The following is a 23,058-nucleotide window of genomic DNA, read 5'->3' as shown; positions in this document are numbered from 1 at the left end:
AAAATTGTGTGTAAGTAAAATTTATTATTATAATTTTTTTTTTTTTTTTTTTTAAAATTCCAGGACATGTCATTATAATTATCACAGTAATTAGTGTTACAACTACATAAATATTTATAATAAGTAATATAAATTTGATACAAAATATTAAGCTTCGCTAAAAATAATTATGTCCTAGGAGTTAAACTTTATAATTATTTTGATATCTATACACCAATTTGAATAAAAATTATTTTATAAATATAAAATTAATAATTAAATCACTCAAATAACACACAAAAATTTTATTTACCGTCATATTCTTTTTTTATTTTATCATAAAATATATTATTATTTAAAAAATGAATTCACATTAATAAAACCAAAGTTAAGTTGAGTTAGTATAGACAATTCTACTAACATTTAAAATAAAGTAAAATAATCAGCGGCATCCGCACTTAGTAGCACTCGCTTCTCTCATAATTTTGTGAACAGCCTTATCTTTAGCCAACCAAAACAAAACGCTTGATGCGGAGTATTTTATCGGCGCGCATAGCGGTGATACAGAAGACACTTTGTTGATCTTCATAAGAGACTTAAGGTGACTATGTACAGTAGCATTCATAGTACTATCGAAAGGGAACTCGCATTTGCCAATACAATCTGAAGCATCGATTCCATTTGGCGCAATGATCCAGTCCTCGTACCCGATTTCTTTAAAGTCAACATACAAATCTCTCAACTGGCATCGCACCATCCGATCTCTAACTACCTGTTTTTCTTTGTCATTTAACTCTTCACTGATATAATAACTTCTTCTATATCGCAGGCTCATTACTCGATTACAATCCCAGCAAGTAGTCGATTCAATATTTAAATTTTTGTAATATCCGACAGCGAAAGCAAATTTATCTGGTTCTCCATCAAATCCAGCGATTCCTATTGCCTCTGGTTTAACTTTATAACTATAACTGGATCCAGATCTATCAGATTGGTCGTCATAAATTGGGATCGTCACGATCTTCAAGCCATTGTTGAGTGTCGGGTTGTCTATCCACCACTGAAAGCAACTGGTGATGTTGGTAACAATCCATCCTTGATAGTCAGCATCAACGATTTGAGAATTAGCATAAATATATCCGACTTTATTGTTACTGTCATTTTTATAAACTCTGTAGACTGTGATGTTGAATGAAAAACCCTGATAACGATTCATTGTCTGAGTATTATCACGATAGAGACGTAAATCAGCAGATGACAATTCTTGGGTCTGGTTTATCAAAACATCAAACCACATTCGCCGAATTGCTTTTTTCTGGGTTTTGTGCTGAGCAATAAAACTTATTAAAATATCACTCTGATTAACTTTGTGATAATCGTAATGAGTCGGATCATAAGACGTGTAATTGGCATTAATTTTGTCAACAGTATTTGAGTAGATATTCATGAGATAAACAGGAGCTGATCGTCTTTCTATGCTAGGCTTCACAATATTTTCTGGCTTTTTTGGTAATCCTAATACTTCCAACACATATTCACTATTAAGAGTTTTATACTCCTGGTCTTCTAGAAATTTAAGTTTTGACTCACTAGCGTAAAAAATGATAAATAAAATTAATCCAATAAATTTATTCATTATTTATTTTTATTATAAATTATTTAAGCAAAATGCACTTGGGAAATTAAATTTAGTTTATTTACGTTTACTTCATAAAGTCTACGTAAGTACTGACAGCAACTGGACCCTGGATGATAAATTACTATTACAATAAAGTTTAATTTTAAAATTTGAAATACTTATCCCCTCTTGTTTGTTGTCTTTAATGACCTCAGGACCTCTTCCACAATAGCTTCGGAACTACGTCATCGTAAATCTGATAATTTATTTGGTTTATTTTCAGGGTAAATCTATTGTTGCACCCGCATACTTAAATTATCAATAAATTTACCACAAGGTGCAACATGACATCCTCATCCTGGAGCTATAAGACCTGAAAACAATTTATTTAGATTTTTAATTTTAAAATTTTTTTATTTATCAACATGTAATGAGAGTGAATGTAGCAGACAGACAAATTTTAAATTATAAATAGAGACTAAATAATTAATAAAATTAAATTTAAAAAAAATGCGCATTTAAAAAATTAAAAAGTGCATTTTTTTAAAAATTATTTACTCTATTTATTTATAATTTTAAATTTGTCTGTCTGCTACATTCACTCTCATTATAAATAAAAACAATTTGAAATTTGACTTCAAGAATAAACTAGCGCGCCACCTGTTTTAAATTTTTAAACTTCAGCAAACTAACATCCTAAAATTTTACCACCAGATCCAGTTGTCATTCATCATGAAAAATAACCTCAGCTGCTGTTTAAAAAAATAAATAAAAATGACTGAAGAAAGCAATCAGATAAGTGACAATAATCTTGGTCGTTACTTTGACAGCTCGCACACAATATTCGATGAAATAGTTTCAAGTAATGTGCTACCTGGAGCAACATCAACACCAGCATCATCAATGCTGTCATTAGTAAACACTGAATTGCTCCCAGCAAGTGATTTATTTAAACAAAATGATCTTTTCAACAACGAGAGGTCAATAGAATCCAGCGCCGTGGACTATCATCGCGATGCTTGGATCCCCTGTGACAAGACACGAAAAATCCTGCGCACGATAGCAGCATCAGGTAACAACAATCATGACCGTGAAAATCTAACGATGCCTGGTCTGACTTTGCAGAATGACATGTCTGATCCCATCAAGGACACGACGATCCACTACCTGGGTATTGATGAAATAATTCACCGGAATATATCAACAGCTTCTGATGTCACTCAGGACGAACGCGGTCTTCGTAATTTAATTCAATCTGAATGCTACCGCGCAGCTGTCAATTTGACTGGACGGCTGTTGGCAATCTACGGTCAAGGTTACGGTAAAATAAATTATCCTAGTAAACATACACCTCATTCATTACAATTGTGGTACACGCGTCTAGCTCTGCTGGCAAAATTACGGCAAGTTGATGTTCTGAAAGCTGAATCTCAGCCTTTTGGTAATTTAGATAAACCGGATATGTATTTTATTTATTATCCGGAGCTGTATGGTACCAGACATGGCTCGATGGCTTCATTTGCCTTCAGATTGCTGCTGGCCGAGTTACCAAACTACTGGGGAGACTCCAAGGAAGCTATTGACAATCTGTATAAATTGCTGGCGACTATTGACCAGATCCTGAAGAATTTAAATGACGGACTGGCGGAAGAAGGTGGACATGCTAAATTCAGTGACAATGAACGGAATGATTCAATTAGACTGTGGACTGGCAGAAAATCTAGAGTATTGATTTCCATAGTAAATTGCTCGCTGAGCATTAAAAATTTTTCCCTAGCGATCGACGTACTCGAGGATCTCTGCGCGATGCCCAGCTGGACAACTGAGCAGCTGGAGATACTCAAGTCTGCTTGCGGACGAGTTTACTTATTTCTGGGTGACGTTACCGCCGCGGAGAAAATATTCGCAGGAATAAAAGAGGCCAGAGATGGAACCAGCGGCAATGGAAAATCCCCGACGATGAGGGAACTTATTGACAGAGGACTCATGGCCGTGGCCCAGAACTCCTTTCAAGATGCCTACAACTGCTTCAAGATCGCTTCCGCCTCAGACCCTTCAAATGTTATGCTGATCAACAACATGGCGGTCTGCCTGCTCTACAGTGGACAATTGAAATCCGCGGTCCAGCTCCTTGAGACAGCTGTCATGCGGAACCCGATAAAGAGTCTGCAGGAAACTGTTCTGTTGAACATCAGCACGCTCTATGAACTTCACACCACTCACTGCAAGCAGTCAAAGCTCCAGCTTCTAAGGCAAATGAACAGATACAAAGGGGATGCTACGGACATTTCTTGTTTGAAGTTGGCTTAGTCATTCGTTAAATTTAAAAATAAATAAATATTAATATTAATTGTATGTTGTATTAATTAATAAATAAATTATAAATAATTTAAAAATATTTAATATAATTTCTCAACAATAAATAATTAAAATCTTTAGGGTTTCCAGCTCAAAAAACTTTCTTGAAGTACAATCTGTTTAAAAATACTATTGCTGGTACTCGGAGTAGTTTTTCTATTTTTTTGTGCCTCCAAAATATATGCGACCTTCTCCTTGGCTTCACTCCTGGGAATATCACCTCGCAAACTCAGCAGTCTAACCAAGTGATCATCAGTCATGTCCGGATACTTTTCAACCAGCGAGTGGAGATCCAGGGTCAGAATTTCAGCATCCTCGCATCTGAGAACCTCCGCCAGTCTCTTGATGATCTCAAAAGGAGAATCAAAGTTCCCTACCTTGGGTGCGATGCGTATGAAAAAATTTTTTAATTTGTCTGCTTCGCTCATGATCTTGGAGGTGCAAGTCAAGCACTCGTCGTAATTCTTCAGTGATATTTTTCGTGACAACATTGCCGATATGTATCTCTTGGCAATCAGATTCTGCGCCTCATTTATTACATACTCAAAATTTTTAACTCTCAAGTGTCCATAGTCCTGGAAATAATCTTCCAATGTAACGCAGATAGTTTCTACAGCAATTGAAGTACTCAACCACTTGGGTGTCAACAAATCCTGGAATTGAGTTTCTAAATCCAGCAGCGATTCTTCTAGTAAAATGGCAACCGTTTCATTACGCAGTTGCTGATAGTTAGCTAGCAAGTTTTCAAATTTAACTGCCGCATCAGGGGTGGCGTTGGTCACCCAGTACAACTGTTTCATCTGCTGCGCCAACTCAACATACTGGAGACAATTATTTACTACCGTGATCATATGATGGGTAAAATAAGGCACTTGGCTACGGTCATCAAAATGCTTTGCTTTGAACTCCATTATAGCTTGCCGATACATCAGACCATACTTGTTGACTTGCTCGATGCAGACAACCAGAGCCTTGGCGGTCAAGTCAGTGCTGATGGTCTTGGTGACCTGCAAATTCTGATCAATCATTTGAAAAATTATAACTGGTGCTGCGGTATGATAATACGTGTCCTGAGCTGAAGATTCTGGCGCTTTTCCACTCCACCAGTCAACTTTCTCCGTCTCCAACGTCTTTTTCATCCAGTCCTCATAATTCTGGCACATGTTCCTCAGATATTTTTCCTGCAGTTCATCAAGGATTTCGACAGCCAACAGATCCCCGATTTTTGTGATGTTTATATTTAACTCCGGGTGCATCATCAGCTCGGTACCTGGATAAGTGTTCATGATCCAAGCAAGCAGGGACACATACTCGTTACCTTCAAGTCCATTGGCAATGATGTCTTTCAGATGCTGAGACAAACTGTTGTGGTACATGCGCACAAATTTATTTACTATGTCGTAAGAAGGCGGGAAACAAGGACCACAAAGTGTTTTTACAACCCGCAGATCTTCCAGGATCAATTGGCGAGTGAGTTCTAGATAGCGGACAAGCCACATTTTGTTGTCAGCCCGTTCGTCAACTTGAGTTCCTTCGATTCGGTTCGCAACAGACTTCTCAAGAGTCTGCATCGCCATTTCCTTCCACTTCTTGGGGCGTCCTGGTGGAATAAATCCCGATTGCCGTTGACGCTGAGTCGCGAACTGATCAGCTTTTTCCTCGCGTTCAATTATCCGTAGCGCTGTCACAATCACTGTCGGTTCTTTCCGTACAGTATTCAAAGTACGACTCAGTACAAGTTTTATTTGCTTCTCCATCAACTGGGACAGGGTCTCCACGTCCTCGAAGTAGGCTTTGAGCATCACTTTGTCAGGTAGCGACTGGTTGGGGAGCTTGTGTAACTCATAGAGTAAATCGTCTCGAGAATTCTCCAAGTCCATGAGACTCTGGTGAGCGTGTAAGAGCTTGCCTTCATTTATCCATTGCTTTGTTTTTTCAACTGACTCGGGCACAGTGAATATGTGCTTGAGATTTTCTTTTGCTGTGACATACTGAGAGTGACGCATGTTCTCCTCCTGAACCGGCTGTAACTTGGTGTTGAGTTCAAGCGCAGAACCAAAGGACTGGCCTATAAGATCCAGCTCTTCTTTTATAGATGCGATAGTCGACAAGGATGTTTCCAGCTGATGAAACCCTACACGTACTCCATCCAATTGACTCTGCATCGCCGTCTTCAGCATGGTTTCAACAGACGCTTTCTTACGAGTGATACGGCGCTTGTATTGCTCTACTTTTTCCAACTGACCTGGACGCTGGAGCATGTTGATCACGTGCTTGGTTGCTGTTGCTTTCGCCTGCTCTTCCAGCTTCTGGAGATCCGTCATATTTGTCGTTGAAATCATTTTTATCTGATAAATACATTTAATTAATTTATATAGATTTAAATAATTAGACTAAAAAATTGTTTACTTACAATATTATTATTTTACAAGTAACTGGATGTCATATTTTGTAAATTTGACAGGTGATTAAATATTTATGTAAATAAAAATGTCATCATGTGATAACCAGCAACTGCCAACTTTATTCAGTGGCTCGATCTTTGAATGTTGGTAGCAAGCTCAGTGATTTTTTAGCTGCCTGTAAATTAATATCTAACCTGTACTGTCATTTGTCGACTGATATAAATTTATATTCAACAAACGTTCTTATTAATCATCCTTCACCTGTCACTTTAATTAACAAAATAACTCGACATGGTAATTATATATTTTTATTTACAATAAATTATAAATATTGTCACTAAAAAAATAATTATTCACAGGCTCAAGAAGTTGAAGAAACCATGAAACGAATCCAATCTCATAAAGGTGTTGTGGGTACAATTGTCGTAAATTCCGAAGGTACTTTTTGTTAGTCAGCAAATCATTCAATTTAATTAACAATTTTATTTATTTATTTATTTATTTTGTCAATGTGTAGGTATTCCAATAAAATCAACTCTTGACAACACAACGACAGTACAATATGCCGGATTGATAAGCCAGCTATCAGATAAAGCGCGTTCTGTCGTACGTGATCTAGATCCAACAAACGATCTGACATTTTTACGCATTCGGAGTAAAAAGCATGAAGTAATGGTTGCACCTGACAAAGAATTTATATTAATTGTCGTGCAAAATCCAGTTGATTAACCATCGCCTTAGTTTATTTATTATTCAAAATTAAATATAAAAAACAAAGAATAATTCACAAATTTTACACTGAACAATTAGTAACCATCACTTTGAAAAAAAAAAATAACATTCACTATTTAAAATTATTTAAAAAATTTTCGCTATTTTTATTCAGCTGTGCAGTTAATTGCACAGGAGAGTAAACCAAAATTATCGAGTATCAAATTTATCTTGCAATAATTTTTCTTTGTTATTCTATAATTTAAATTTTTAATATAAACAATTATATTTATTGTTAGAATAATAATAATAATAAATAATTTATCTTCACCATAATTATCATTAAAATAAAACAATTACTAAAATTAATAATTGTTATTTATTTCATTAAAATTTATTTATTACAGTTTTTGAAATTTTCAAAAATTAGAGGTGTCATGGATTTGTCAGACTTATAATTTTATTTATAAAAAATTGGTTCATTCCGGTAATAAATATCACATATATATGTTATATATTTATTTAAAATTAATCGAAAGTAGAATTGATTTTTACAATTCATTGGTTGAATTTAAACTGAGATCGGGATTCGAACCCGAGTCCCTTCAAGTACCGGACCTGTGTTTTTTGTACTTCGTCGCACTGCGTCAGTTATATTTTATATATAAAAATATAAAAATATTTATGTTAAATATAAATGCACGTGTTTAAATTTCATAAATGCAACTTTTAATGTTAGTATAAAAATTTTAATTATTAATAGAATGTAAAATATAAAAAAGTATAAAATACATTTAAATATTCAATGAATCAGACTGTCCAGTTGTCTGAGGCATTGGTGAGTTTTTAGAAAGAGTAGGGTGGAAAAATTTGTAATAAACAATCATACAGATAATACCCAGCACAAATGGCACGATACATAAACAAATAACGAGTATGTAGTAGCGTAAAAATAATACAGTCTTGTAGTCAGCGATCGCCCAAACGATGCTCGCGGCCACGTTCTCAATTCCACATATTGTGTAATAAAATATGTGCTTGTAAAATGTCGCACCCTCTGCTGGTTTCAAGTAAGTGAAGACGTAAACTACGCCGAGTATTGCGGAAAATAAATGGTAGCCAATTCGCTCGTAAATAGTTATCGGTGTGTGTGGATCTCTGCTTTGATTCCGGCAAAATTGTATTACACCTGCTGGTTTACTTAGGATCCACAGTGTCATTATAAACCAGTGGATAAAACAAAATATTGTTGTGTAGACAGTAAATATTGCTGCTGCTGCACTTATTGATACTATTCTTGATACTGAAATGAAAAATAAAGCTTTGATTTCAGTTTATTATATTATGGTAAAAATCCACCAAAATGAGTACCCACAACCCATAATTCAAATAAATTTTTTCCCGCCCTCAGAAACAAATTCAAAAATACTTACTACAATTATTTATTGTTAGCTAAATAAGTACATACCAGTAATAAAAAAATGCCAAAAAAACTGTATCGCTTGGCCAGCACAATTAATATTCTCTTTATCACCTTGTGCTAGTCTAATTATTCTGTGATAACTGGACATTGCCCAGCCCATGCTACCCAGAGAACTTATAATACTGATTAATTGATGGAAAACTAAATAATAAAAAAAATAATTAATAATTATCATCACTATAGCATTATTGCAAATAATAAATAATACTTACAAATAGAATCAACAGTAACATTGCCATCATAACTGTAAATAATAAGAGTCAACTGAAGTACCAGATGAGGAGCAGCTTCCAAAAAACATTCAAAGACTCTCAGTAGTGAAATATCCTGCTCTTCCTTCAACATTTTAACATAATATTTTTTTTGTCCATAATTATCTTTATCTTTACGGCACTGATAAGACTGGCAGGCGTATTTAAGACAATCAAAATAACGCAGCACTGGCGCTAATTGAAAGACGAGAATAAATGGACAGCAAAGTTTCAGTTTCAGAATCCGTCTTGCCAACGTTTGCTTTTTTATTCCCTCTGGCTTCGACTGGATGTCAATGATAATAATTGCTATTAATCATGAATGATTATAATTATTTTTGCGAAAATAAATAAATTTACCTCTGAGTCCTGCTCATACATTCTGATACTGACAATAATATTAATGAAAGACGGAATAAATAAGAATGCGGTGGTGATGAAAAAATATGTAAATTGTCGTTTTTCGTAATATCTCCATGATAAATTTAAATCAGTACATAAATCAACGATATGAGTTATTATTGATACGAATATTAAGAAAATGTCAAAGCGAGTGACAAGTGCTTTGTTGTCTGGTACATCAGTGACATCAGCATTGAAGTTTGGTATGGGAAAAACTCCATCAAGTTCACAGTTGTCACTTGGATCATGTTCTTGTGATCTACTTTTGTTAAAAAATAGTAAATAATAATAATTGTGTCTAAAGTTGATAAAAAATATTTTTATAAATAATTACAATTTTCTCATATGTAAATTTGATCCCTTGTCGAGATGATTTAATTCCATTGAGCGGGCTTTTGAATATTTTTAGCAGGGTTTAAATTGAGTATTTATTTTTATAGGTACTGAGGTTTTAAATTATGAATAATACATTGTTAATGATTAATTGACGATGAGTAAACAAAAACTAAATTTGAAAGTAAACAATACTATAATTGGTTATATTTTGTATGACATGTAGATATAGTGTGTTGTAGTTACATAGAAATGGAGTTTTAAAAATAAAAAGCTCGATTTAAATTGTAGTTAGTTTATTATAAATATTTCTTTTTTTAAATAAAAAATAATTTTTTGACTTCTGGAATTTATTTAAATTTTAGTTATTTGAGTGCATTACGGAATGCCGCCATTTTATTTTCGATTAAAATTTTTAATTTTTCCCTCGTTTGAAATAATTTATTTTTCAAATATTTAAATTTACCGCGCAAGTAATAAAAATAATTAATTAATGAAAATAAAAACTTGCGAGGCTTGCACGCAAGGCTTCAAATTACCTTTACCCACAATGACTTATAAATAAAATGTCTATGAGCGGTAGTATGAGCCGAAATGGCAAAAAGTAAATCAACCCGAAATGCGCATGCGCGAAATTTTTAAACTACAGCGGGTGTTCAATAAAAAGTTCTTTACGTATATATATAGTAAAATTTTAGTTTATTTATTTCTAGGTACTATTTTTTTTACTTACCTATATTTATGTACGTAATTTTTTCTCCATAAATAAATTTACGTTCGTTTTTTAAAGTACACTTATTTTTATTTGTAAAATTGAATATATAATTAAAAAGAAAGAAAAGGTTTTTAAAAAAAAAAAAAAAATAATTTACGGTTAATGGAATAAAAATTTATTATTAGAAGAACAAAGCGACTGAGGACAAATTAATTTTATACATACACTCGTAAATATGTGGACATGTACAGCTTTATCAATGCGCATGCGCAAACATTTAAAAATTTTTTGATATTTCGTTCTCTTTTTTTACTTTTTTTTTGTATTTGTTACTATGGAATAGATATACGTGTGTACATATTAATAAATAAAATATTAAATTTAAAATAAAGGAAAGATATTTTTTCATTTAAATCACTATTGCCCGTTATATAAAAATTCAAATGAATTATTATGGGGAAAAAAAAACTAATGTTCTAGTGCGCGTGCGCAAATATTAAAAATTTCAAAATCTACCAGGAGGGATTCTGTATAGAATTTTATTGTTTTAAAATATATATATATATATATATATATATATATATATATATATATATATATATATATATATATGAATATTAATATTTACATTTACCATTTGCTTCTTTACAATAATATTCGATTTCTGTACGACAAATATCGTACTGGAAATAAATACCTTTGTGAAGAAGCAAATGGAGAATATAAATAATTATTAAAAAATAAATGAATTATAATATATATAAATATATATATTTTCTATTATTCATAATTTTTTTTGTTCATTTGATTGCATTAATGTTTATTATTTTTTTTACTTACCTGTATTTATAAGAATTCTTCTGCTTCGTTTTAATTATATGGATTTTTCACTTTCTTATAAATATACTTAATTCTATTTATAATCTAAATATTTAATTAAAAATAAAGGGAAGGTTATTTTTTTCATTCATAAATGCTCGATTAAAAATAATAAATATTAAAATTTATTATTTAAAAAAAAAAAAAAAAAAGCGGCTGAGGACCGACTTCCTATACTGTGCGCATTCACCTACAATTGTATTTGTTTAGAAATACAATTGTACTGGTCTAAGCTATTTTCTTTTGGTAGAAAGAAAATAGCCCGTTTGGGAAACCTCGACACCGATAAAATACTCCGATAAAAATCCGATAGACCCGGAATCTATCGGTTTAAATCGGAGGTTTTTACCAGTGATAAACCCGACCAACACAGTGATCACTCGATTGGTGACCAAAAAAAAGCTAAATAAAAAATACACATACAAAATATTATACATTACATAATTGACAAAGTAAATACATAAACAAAAAATAGAAATACAAAATATTACACATTACATAATTAACAAAATAAATATATAAAAAAACATACAGAATAAAATTTTATAAATAAAATTTCTTAAAATTAAGACTTAATAATAATAATAATAATAATAATAATAATATCCGGGCACGGATATCTCAATAAATAAAATCACATTCATTCATCATACACTTAAATTTATAGTAAATTATATTCATACAGACTTAAAAGTAAAAGGGAATGGGAATAAAAAGAGGTAAAATTAAATTAAATAAAAGCAAATCAAACCATGCAGTCAAACCCAAATACGAAAAAACACACTTAAAATTAAAGGGAGGTGGGAAAAAAGGATAAAATTAAATTAAATATAAATAAACCAAACCATGCGATCAGACCCGAATAAAATAAAATAAAACAAGCAAGCACATGCTAAGCAATAAAAACATGCCACTCATACTCATTCTTATAAAATAAAAATATAAATTAAATTCTTAAATTATAAATCACTCTTATAGCATCCATCGCACTCATACCTGAACAAAATAATTATTTAAAACTATTTACAATTACACTAAACTTAACTAAATAAATATAAAAAATACAAATTAATAATAAATAATAAAAATAAATAATTAAATTAATTAAATAAATAATTGGTCTTCTTCTTGGTCCTGGTCCTCCTTCTCCTGGTCTCGGTATTCCTTGGCACCCGTGGATATCCTCATTCTCGTTGACTGGATCTGAAACTAAAATATATATCCCAATAGATTAAATACAGGGATACATATTTATGAAAAAAATAAAAGATTTGAAAATAAATATCCACCAGAAAAAAAAATTAAAGCAGCGGTGTGTCCTTGGCTCGGCAACACCTTGTCCTCAATGTTTAGCAACATCACTGTCCAAAAAATTATTCTGGTCCTTATAGGCCAGTCATGTCATTAGATTCCATTGGACTCTAGATTAGACACGTCATCAAAGATATAGGAAAAAAATCATCCAAATCATATACCTAAACCTGAAATAAAAAAATTGAAAAGAAAAAAAAAGAAATTAATCGCCCAATAACGTCAATAAGGTAAGGATTAAGTAAGTCCCCGGAATCTTGAAAAATATGCTAAAAAAAATAAGAAAATAATTATACGCCTAAACCTGAACAAAAAAATAATTTATAAAATTTAAACAATTCATGACGAGGTTCCGTAACCTTGAGAAATCTATTTGAAAAAATCATATTTCTAAACCTAAAAAAAATTCCTAAAAAACAAAAGAAGAAAGATAAAAAATCAACTAATCGGAAAGGGGTTCGCGTATCTAGTTTTTTTTTTTTTTTTTTTTTTTTTCTAAATAATAATTAAAATGCTATCAAAACTGAACCATATGTATGCATTAGGCCACCAGCTAATCAATAAATCGAATCCCCGTATTGATCGCACACAAAAGTCACTATAAAATCATACCGTTATGATATCATCAATAAAACCATTGCAGTCAATATTAATATCAATTGTGCAATGTGACCTGCCAGGGCCAATTACACTATCATTATAGAATGATAATGGTATTGATATTAATTATGACAGAAACAATAATATTGATAATACCGATAACAATATGATATTTATAGATTTTCTTCGCGTATACGACCAATGAGGATCGACATCGATCAAACCGGAGGGTTATGCGTACCAGTCCAGAAGATCAGCATAGATTAAAAATTGAAATTTAAAAACTATGAAGTAACTTGACTAATTGCAATAAACTAATTCATTGAAAAAAAACGTGACTCTAAAATCAATGACTCTACTTTTGCAAAAATGACTCTAATCAAAGTGGCTCTACTTTCAAAAAACTACTGACTCTACTTCTAATAAATTGACGTTAAATTGAATGACTCTACTTTTTTAAAAATGACGTTAAATTAAATGACTCTACTTTTATAAAAAATGACGCGAATTGAATGACGATAAAAAAAAAGGTGGGGATAAATGAGCATTTACAATAAAATACTTAAAAGAAGTTGAAAATAAAAAAAAAAACTCTAAACAAAGTGGCTCTACTTTCAAATAACTATTGACTCTACTTCTATCAAATTGACGTTAAATTAAATGACTCTACTTTTGTAAAAAATGACGCGAATTAAATGACGATAAAAAAATTAAAAATAAATGAGCATTTACAATAAAATACTTAAAAGAGGTTGAAAATAAAAAAAAAAAAACTCTAAACAAAGTGGCTCTACTTTCAAAAAACTACTGACTCTACTTCTATCAAATTGACGTTAAATTAAATGACTCTACTTTTTTAAAAATGACGTTAAATTAAATGACTCTACTTTTATAAAAAATGACGCGAATTAAACGATGATAAAAAAAAGGTGGGGATAAATGAGCATTTACATGAAATTGATTAATTGTAATGGAAACCCCTTTTGATCATATACAAAAGTCACTATAAAATCACATCGTTATGATATCATCAATAAAACCATTGCAGTCAATATTAATATCAATTGTGCAATGCGACCTGCCAGGGTCAATTACACTATCATTATAGAATGATAATGGTATTGATATTAATTATGACAGAAACAATAATATTGATAATACCGATAACAATATGATATTTATAGATTTTCTTCGCGTATACGACCAATGAGGATCGAAATCGATTAAAAATTAAAATTGGAAAAATTATCGCGTAACCTGACAAAATGCCAGGTCTCTATTATTTGGGAAGACGAAAACTGACTCTACTACTGCAAAAATTACTCTAATAAAATATTAAAAAAAAAAAAATAACTCTACTTTTTTAAAATAACGCGAATTAAATGACGATAAAAAAATTAAAAATAAATGAGCATTTACAATAAAATACTTAAATGAAGTTAAAAATAAAAAAAAAACTCTAAACAAAGTGACTCTACTTTCAAAAAACTACTGACTCTATTTCTAAAAAATTGACGTTAAATTAAATGACTCTACTTTTTTAAAAATGACGCGAATTAAATGACTATAAAAAAATTAAAAATAAATGAGCATTTACAATAAAATACTTAAATGAAGTTAAAAATAAAAAAAAACTCTAAACAAAGTGGCTCTACTTTCAAAAAACTACTGACTCTATTTCTAAAAAATTGACGTTAAATAAAATGACTCTACTTTTTTAAAAATGACGCGAATTAAATGACGATAAAAAAATTAAAAATAAATGAGCATTTACAATAAAATACTTAAATGAAGTTAAAAATAAAAAAAAAACTCTAAACAAAGTGACTCTACTTTCAAAAAACTACTGACTCTATTTCTAAAAAATTGACGTTAAATTGAATGACTCTACTTTTTTAAAAATGACGCGAAATAAATGACGATAAAAAAATTAGGAGTAAATGAGCATTTACATTAAATTAATTAATTAAAGTTAAAAATTCAAAAAACTGGCTCTAATTCAAGTGACTCTACTCTCAGAAAAATACTGATTCTACTTTTATGAAAATTGACGCTAAATTTTATGACTCGACTGTTTAAAAAATAACGCGAATTAAGTAAGGATAAAAAATCTTAAACGTAAATAAGCAGTTGCATAAAATTAATTAATTTAAATAAAAACTATTGAAAACTGACGCTACTCAAAATGACGCTAATTCTGTAAAAATGACTCTAATGTAAGTGACCGTAAAAAAATGACTTTAATTTGAATTTCTCTAGATTTATGAAATTGAAGTTAAAAAACAAAAAATTATTGGGGTGCGAATACATGTGTGATAAAAAAAAAAAAAGTGTAGGTGTGTTTTCTGTCGGAGAATAATAAAAACTACATAATATATTGCCATCAAAACTGAACCGTATGCGTAGCATTAGGCCACCAGCCAATCGATAAATCGAATCCCCGTTTTGATCGCACACAAAAGTCACTATAAAATCACATCGTTACGATATCATCAATAAAACCATTGCAGTCAATATTAATATCAATTGTGCAATGTGACCTGCTAGGGCCACTTACACTATCACTATCTCACTCATAAAGTGGTAATGATATTGTTATTAATTATGACAACAACAATAATAATGATAACACCAGTAACAACATGATAATGATAGATTTTCTTATAGCATGCGACCAATAAGGACCGACATCGATCGAACCGGAGGGTTATGCGTACCAGCCCAGAAGATCAGGATATATATTATAAAAAAAAACTAACAATTAAAGAACGCGACAGCCTGACCTAGTGCCAAGGCTCTTTTATTTACGCGGAAATACTATTTGAATTAAATTAATTAAAAAAAAAAAAAAACCCGATTTTTACAGTGACTCTAATCAAATTAATACTACATGCAAGCAGTGCTAACGAGTAAACTAAATAATCTACGGCTAATTGACACCTGATTGAGTGCCAGTTGTATTTTTTAATTTAAATCTACATTTAATGAATTTAAGAAAAAAAATTGGGGTGTAGATTGGTGTGTGGAGAAAAGTCGCCGTAAGCGAGGTTGTGAGTAACCTCGACTATACGGCGACGTGTGGGGTGAGACTCGATTTCATTAAAAATGAACAGAGTCTCAAAAGGTGGTGTGTAAGTGGGAGTGTAAGAGATAAAGAAAAAAAAGAGTTGAAGCTAAAGAAAACCCAAAGCAAAATTGATTCTAATTTAAAAACCCCTGGACCAGTAACTTAAATATCTAAAAAAACCGTGACTCTAATACTCGAATTAAAAAAAAAAAAAAGGGTAAAGTGTGTGATGAATGAAAGAGTAAATGAGTGGTGGAGTTACCACTCATTAAGAAGAAAGAGGTGGGATGACTCTAATTTAAAAAAAAAAAAAACGCCGAATTATTTAATTAATCTACTCCCCCGATCAGTCTAGTGACATCAAAACCCCCGTCCTATATAATATTCCCCTCCTATAATAACTAACTTATTAACTAACGCCGCAAAAAGTGACTCTAATTAACTAATTAATTAAAAAATGAAAAATATACACCGCTCTACAGACACTTAAACACTTAAAAAAGAAAAGATTTGATCAGAAAAATTTTTAATGAATTGAGACCGGCACCCAAATCGCACCCGGGTACTCAAAGGGTGGGACAGAATAATTCATTAAAAATTAAAACTGATCAGGGAAAATTTCTTTTTTCAGCTTTTTATTCATTAAAAAAGAAAAAAAATAAATTTTTTTAAATTTTTAATGCATAAAAAAATATTTTATATACGCTGCTATGGTTGGCCACCCATAACAGCGTAACAATATTTTTCGCCTTTAAGATCTATAGAGCGGTTCAAACTCTAATTCGCGTGAATTTAATTCTAAATAAATTATAAGAACCAAATGTCCTTATAATCCCTAACACCCATAAACCCCCTCCCAGCTAAATCACTAGACCAATATCCCATTTCGCGGACAAAACCCAACGCGAATTAATTATTTAAAAAAAAAAAGGGTAAGAGTGGTGGTATAGAAAGAGAAAGAGATGAGTTAGGGAAGGGATGGTTGACTCTAAAATTAAACGCGTGATTCTACTGAGAGAATACTCTCAACAAAAAACCTATTACTGGTCCACTAATTAATCTAATTACCCCCATTAAAAAATTAAAAACTAAGCAAAAAATAGAAGAGATAGAGAGAGAGAGAGTTGGGTACGCAAAATGCGTGTGTATGTGTGTGAGATGGGTAGAAAAAAAGTTGTGTTGAAATTATCAACAGCAGAAGGCTATTGATAACAAATCAATCTACACCCCAATGTTAAATAAAAAATAAAAATATTATAGTTATTCAATTTATAAGAAATGAAAAAAAAAAAAAGTTTACTCGGTTAGCACTGCTTGTGATTCTAATGACTCTAATTTAAATGAATTATAATAAAAAAAAAAAAAAAAAAAAAAAAAAAGTTGGCGCTAAATGTGTAAAAATCTAACTTTAATAAAATGTAGGTGACTCTAATTTTAAAAAGCTAATGTGTATTTTTATGTATGTATTCACACCCCAATAATAAATATATTAATTAAATTATTAAATGATTTCGCGAATGTTATTGATTCTACTGATTAATACGTAAAATTAACGTGAAAGACTCGACTTTTATTTAAAAAAACTGAATTTAATGCAAATGACTCGACTTTTAATTTTAAAAAACTGATTTAATTATGGATGACTCGACGTTAATTTAAAAAAAACTAAATTTTAAACAAATGACTCGACTTTTATTCAATAAAACTAAATTTCATGTAAATGCTCGGTTTCAATCTGAAGTAAACTAAATTTAATGCAAATGACTCGAATTTTATTTAAAGAAACTGATTTAATTACGAATGACTCGACGTTAATTAAAAAAAACTAAATTTTAAGCAAATGACTCGACTTTTATTCAATAAAACTAAATTTCATGTAAATGCTCGGTTTCAATCTGAAGTAAACTAAATTTAATGCAAATGACTCGAATTTTATTTAAAGAAACTGATTTAATTACGAATGACTCGACGTTAATTAAAAAAAACTAAATTTTAAGCAAATGACTCGACTTTTATTCAATAAAACTAAATTTCATGTAAATGCTCGGTTTCAATCTGAAGTAAACTAAATTTAATGCAAATGACTCGAATTTTATTTAAAGAAACTGATTTAATTACGAATGACTCGACGTTAATTAAAAAAAACTAAATTTTAAGCAAATGACTCGACTTTTATTCAATAAAACTAAATTTCATGTAAATGCTCGGTTTCAATCTGAAGTAAACTAAATTTAATGCAAATGACTCGAATTTTATTTAAAGAAACTGATTTAATTACGAATGACTCGACGTTAATTAAAAAAAACTAAATTTTAAGCAAATGACTCGACTTTTATTCAATAAAACTAAATTTCATGTAAATGCCCGGTTTCAATCTGAAGTAAACTAAATTTAATGCAAATGACTCGAATTTTATTTAAAGAAACTGAATTTAATGCAAATGACTCGACTTTTAATTTTAAAAAACTGATTTAATTATGAATGACTCGACATTAATTTAAAAAAACTAAATTTAATTTAAATGACTCGACTTATCACGACAGGAATGAATTTAATTAAAAAAAAAAAAAAAGATACGGAACCAGAGATAAAAATTAAAAAGTGAAATAAAATAAATAGATAATAATGGAGAAGAGAAAAGAGAGTGACAGATAGTGAAAAACAATAACAAACCTCAACAGGGAAATAACTTTATTTCCCTGCCGAACGATGCCAGATGATCAACTGGTAGGTTGACAACTAGCAGCTCCTTGAGGTAGGTCAGTGTTCTTCAGTCTCGTCCTTCCTTCCAGTCAAGGCGTCAGAAAGAATTTTTCATCGTTGAAATCCATTGGAAATCTATTTAAAAAATATCACTTTTTAATTAAAAAAAAATACTGTTGATTTTTGTATTTTATTATTTAGACGAAAAAATTATTTAAAAAAATTTATGATTTCAACTTGCGAAAACGCCAGTTGAAAAAAAAAAAAATTTAATTTTAAAACTACTAGTAATGACTTTAAAAAAAAAAAAAAAATCAACAGTATTTTTTCAAATAGTTGGACACACCGACTACGATGACTACACATCGGATGTCGGGTGCCAACTGACCCTTTTGCCCCTTGACCTGAGCCCTCTCACTTCATCCCCTCTTTCCCCCTCACACTACTCACCCTGCGCAGTAGACGATTTTACAGTATGAACTTTTTTTCTGCGCAGGTAGAAGGAGATCTCCCCGAACTACCCCCCTATCGCTGCCTACGTGACCTGACCCTCTTCCCCCGTCCCCGCAACCCCCTTGTCCAAAAAAAGCTGATGCAACAATTTTTAAAATGAAATAATTTTATTAATTTTAATAAAATCTTTATGTTTTTTACATTAAAATGCATTGATTTTTATAAATCAATATTAATACAACCCCATTCACTCAAATTCAAATGATTATCATGAATGCAAACACCTTTAAAAGGTGATTAAAAAGTTAAAACTATCAGAAAATGCGCTTCATTTATTATTAAATATAATTATTATGCATCTAGATATTTTATACATATAATAAAATAACTTGCGATCAAGTCTCGAGTCTTATTTCAATCAAAATCTTTTTTTTTTTTGTTAATTAAAATAAAGTTATTTGCATTACTTTTATTTTCTATCAACTAAATTTTTAATTTAAAAAATCTTCCGCGAGAATATGCCGCGCGTCTCTCAGTGCGCATGCGATCTTAATTGTAAACTCACCCAAAAAATCAGTCGTTTCTTGAAGAAAACCGCTGTCATAAGTTATAAAGTTAATTATTAATTCTTAATTATAAATTTCTGAGGGTTTATTTAATGAAATTATTCGTGTGTCAATCAAATTGCTTGTAAAGACATTAAAATAAGATTCGGATAAACATCAGTAGCCACAGTGCTGTCAACAATCTAACCTAATGTTGTTTGTCCATAATAATTAATTTAATTAATTAAAAATATCACAGAAAGTAAGTAATAATTTAACATTCAACTGATTTAAAATATATTTTTTATTTTTCTTCAATATACTCGAGTTACAGTCATTTTTTCTTTTATTAATTACATACAAATTACAATATTTATTTACTGTCTTTCTTCATCCTGATGAGTGAAAAAATATTTTATACTTTTATATTTAAATAATTAAAACACATAAATTTATTACTCGCTACTAAATATTTAATAATATTAATCTTTATTTCAGATCTGCAAGCAAAAAATAATAAATCACGAGATCAATGCATATTTTTTTTAAGTAGACGTCCATTTTTACATTGCCCACCAAATCAAAGGGATTTTTTCACTAAGAGACACAACAATAGTCATTTCATCAACACAACAAAAAAGATGTACAAAGTCATTGCTAAATTATCAATTTATAATTTATATATTTAAATATAAACAATACCGTTTATAAGTAGAATTATTATTGAATTCTTTATTATTATTATTATCCATGTATATTATAAATGTCTAGTCGCATTTTATTGTTTGTTATTCTTGTTCAATAACGATTTAAAAGAAAACAAATTTAATATTTTCTATTCTAATTTTTTTTATTTCGAATATTTTAATCTCTGGGGACGATAAATTGAAATACAGATGTATAAATAGTTTAAGTATCGAAAAAAAAGTATTAGTTAACAATCAATTCACTGTAATTAATAAAATCAAGTATTTCTCTGATCGCATTAGCGCAATATAGACATTTCCATTAAGATTTTTGACAAAACTGAATTTAAATAATATATATCATTGGTTTTTTTGTAAATTTTTATCCATGATCTTATAATTATATAAATCTGTACACTAAATAACATTTAAAAACTAACGGACAATAAAAATTATTAATTATAAGTTTTTAAAAATTAAATTCTACAATAATAATTATTAAAATAATCATAAAGACAACGAAAGAATTCTTTTATATTTATATAATAACTCTATATATCTGGACATTGATAAATTCTTTACACTGTACATTTATCGGATCAGTCTTATAAGTTTTTTTTCCTTTTTTTTCTATATTTAATAAGTTATCATAAGATTTATATCAATTAATAATATATTGAATATTAACAACAACTTTTGTTCTTGGTATTCCTAATTGGCGTTTTACAATTGACAATTAGCTTGATTAATATTTCAAGGCTAATTATTAATTATTGCTTTCTACAATGGAGGTATTCTACCGATTGTTTTAAGAAATATTTTTCTAACGTCACAAAATTTTCATTCAAACATTTAATTACAATTATCAAGCCTCTTTTCTTTTCACTTAACATCAGCTACTGCTTTTACGTTGTCTCAATCTTCGATATTAAAGATTTATTATTATACTTTTTTTAAAATAAATTTTATAAAAATAATAAATACAAACATTTATCAATTTTTTTAATTAAAAAAGAAATATCTGCAATTATAATTATAATTACAAAGAAAATATGTATATTAATAAATAATTAATCTTGATTTAATGTCATTTTAAAATTTTTTTTATCTATTCTTAATCGAGAGAAAAATAATAATAAATTAGATTACATTAAAGACAAATTGTAACAGCTGCTTCAAGAGATTGAGTTTGATTTTGTAGCAGCAAATAAATTGGATGAATTGATTTGCTATTTATTATTTTTTTTAATTTATTTTGTCTTATCGTCAAATAAAGGAAATCATTTACTTGAAAGTGATTTTTTCTGAAAATGACTTAATAACTCGAGTAAAAAACTATCTAATGATTATACTAACGAATTAATGATTGAAAGAAAAATATAAATTGATATCTAAATTTTTTTATCAAAGTTAACGTGACGTTAAATTCATTATCATGAACTTATGAAAGATATTCTTACACTCGTCACGTGATTACAAGTAATAATAAGTGATAATATTTAATAATATTTAAAGATAATAAATCGTGGACACTTTTAAAATAAATAGTGAAGGATTTTTTTAAAAATAATATTCGTTATGTTTTATTTGTTTTTTCAAACACTTGAATTAATTAATAAAGTAATTAATATCAATTATACAAACGTGCGAATCGATAATAAAATAATTGACATAATAATAACAATAATTGTAAGAGATAATAATGAACAGATGAGTCATTAATAATCAATAATTGAACGTATAAATTTAAACAATTATCAGCATTCGAGTGCGGCATAAATTAATTTCATGGAAGAGAAAAATATTATCTTTATTGGTTTTTGTAAAAATCTCTTGCAAAAATATGCCACGCTATTTCGAAATAAATTTTTACTTCTAAAAGAAATGAGTTTCTTGTCTTGGACGTAGAAAATTTTTGATTGATCATCGTCACTTTTCAACATTAATTCCATCATCTGAATAAATGTAGACAGTTATATAGCGCTTGTTTTTTCACTTAATACTTTTTTTTTTCATCCAAAAGTATAAAAGGACATCTACTTAAAAAAAATATGCATTGATCTCGTGATTTATTATTTTTTGCTTGCAGATCTGAAATAAAGATTAATATTATTAAATATTTAGTAGCGAGTAATAAATTTATGTGTTTTAATTATTTAAATATAAAAGTATAAAATATTTTTTCACTCATCAGGATGAAGAAAGACAGTAAATAAATATTGTAATTTGTATGTAATTAATAAAAGAAAAAATGACTGTAACTCGAGTATATTGAAGAAAAATAAAAAATATATTTTAAATCAGTTGAATGTTAAATTATTACTTACTTTCTGTGATATTTTTAATTAATTAAATTAATTATTATGGACAAACAACATTAGGTTAGATTGTTGACAGCACTGTGGCTACTGATGTTTATCCGAATCTTATTTTAATGTCTTTACAAGCAATTTGATTGACACACGAATAATTTCATTAAATAAACCCTCAGAAATTTATAATTAAGAATTAATAATTAACTTTATAACTTATGACAGCGGTTTTCTTCAAGAAACGACT

General features: G+C 29.6%; 5 protein-coding genes and 1 long non-coding RNA gene across 9 annotated transcripts; 2 read left to right on the top strand and 4 right to left on the bottom strand.

Moving 5' to 3' along the window:
• Positions 1-18: 18 nt before the first annotated feature.
• LOC103580424 (bone morphogenetic protein 7) lies at positions 19-2,344 on the bottom strand. Of its 3 annotated transcripts, XM_008562160.2 has the most exons (3): positions 2,258-2,344; positions 1,929-1,970; positions 19-1,853 (listed from the first exon to the last, which is right to left on the bottom strand). In XM_008562160.2, the coding sequence occupies exon 3, from the start codon at positions 1,613-1,615 to the stop codon at positions 422-424; it is 1,194 nt and encodes a 397-aa protein (XP_008560382.1). In that variant the 5' UTR covers positions 1,616-1,853; positions 1,929-1,970; positions 2,258-2,344; the 3' UTR covers positions 19-421. The 3 variants fall into 3 exon arrangements, with proteins under 3 accessions (XP_008560382.1, XP_008560381.1, XP_008560383.1); XM_008562159.3 differs by lacking the exon at positions 2,258-2,344 and adding an exon at positions 2,156-2,174 and having other exon boundaries at positions 19-1,970; XM_008562161.2 differs by lacking the exon at positions 2,258-2,344 and having other exon boundaries at positions 19-1,568; positions 1,681-2,023.
• Positions 2,291-4,007, top strand: LOC103580425 (trafficking protein particle complex subunit 12). Its single transcript, XM_008562162.3, has one exon. It carries the CDS (start codon positions 2,372-2,374, stop codon positions 3,905-3,907), a length of 1,536 nt encoding a protein of 511 aa, XP_008560384.1. The 5' UTR covers positions 2,291-2,371; the 3' UTR covers positions 3,908-4,007.
• Positions 3,962-6,477, bottom strand: LOC103580426 (exocyst complex component 3). Its single transcript, XM_008562164.3, has 2 exons — positions 6,369-6,477; positions 3,962-6,303 (listed from the first exon to the last, which is right to left on the bottom strand). Exon 2 carries the CDS (start codon positions 6,295-6,297, stop codon positions 4,033-4,035), a length of 2,265 nt encoding a protein of 754 aa, XP_008560386.1. The 5' UTR covers positions 6,298-6,303; positions 6,369-6,477; the 3' UTR covers positions 3,962-4,032.
• Positions 6,478-6,545: 68 nt separating this feature from the next.
• Positions 6,546-7,413, top strand: LOC103580423 (dynein light chain roadblock-type 2). Its single transcript, XM_008562157.3, has 3 exons — positions 6,546-6,654; positions 6,720-6,798; positions 6,878-7,413. Exons 1-3 carry the CDS (start codon positions 6,652-6,654, stop codon positions 7,087-7,089), a joined length of 294 nt encoding a protein of 97 aa, XP_008560379.1. The 5' UTR covers positions 6,546-6,651; the 3' UTR covers positions 7,090-7,413.
• A 77-nt stretch (positions 7,414-7,490) lies between these two features.
• LOC103580422 (XK-related protein 6) lies at positions 7,491-10,078 on the bottom strand. 2 transcript variants are annotated; one of them, XM_008562156.3, is made up of 5 exons: positions 9,542-10,078; positions 9,166-9,469; positions 8,767-9,091; positions 8,540-8,695; positions 7,491-8,374 (listed from the first exon to the last, which is right to left on the bottom strand). In XM_008562156.3, exons 1-5 carry the CDS (start codon positions 9,589-9,591, stop codon positions 7,866-7,868), a joined length of 1,344 nt encoding a protein of 447 aa, XP_008560378.1. In that variant the 5' UTR covers positions 9,592-10,078; the 3' UTR covers positions 7,491-7,865. The 2 variants fall into 2 exon arrangements, with proteins under 2 accessions (XP_008560378.1, XP_053597875.1); XM_053741900.1 differs by having other exon boundaries at positions 9,166-9,466.
• Positions 10,079-11,739: 1,661 nt separating this feature from the next.
• Positions 11,740-19,033, bottom strand: LOC128668589 (uncharacterized). Its single transcript, XR_008404223.1, has 3 exons — positions 18,786-19,033; positions 12,424-12,615; positions 11,740-12,343 (listed from the first exon to the last, which is right to left on the bottom strand). It is a non-coding gene; the product is annotated as an uncharacterized LOC128668589 (long non-coding RNA).
• Positions 19,034-23,058: the final 4,025 nt, after the last annotated feature.

The sequence above is a fragment of the Microplitis demolitor genome, chromosome 9 (genome assembly GCF_026212275.2).
Source record: "Microplitis demolitor isolate Queensland-Clemson2020A chromosome 9, iyMicDemo2.1a, whole genome shotgun sequence".
In the NCBI taxonomy this organism is placed as follows: domain Eukaryota; kingdom Metazoa; phylum Arthropoda; class Insecta; order Hymenoptera; family Braconidae; genus Microplitis; species Microplitis demolitor.
This window is presented reverse-complemented; position numbering and strand designations above follow the sequence as displayed.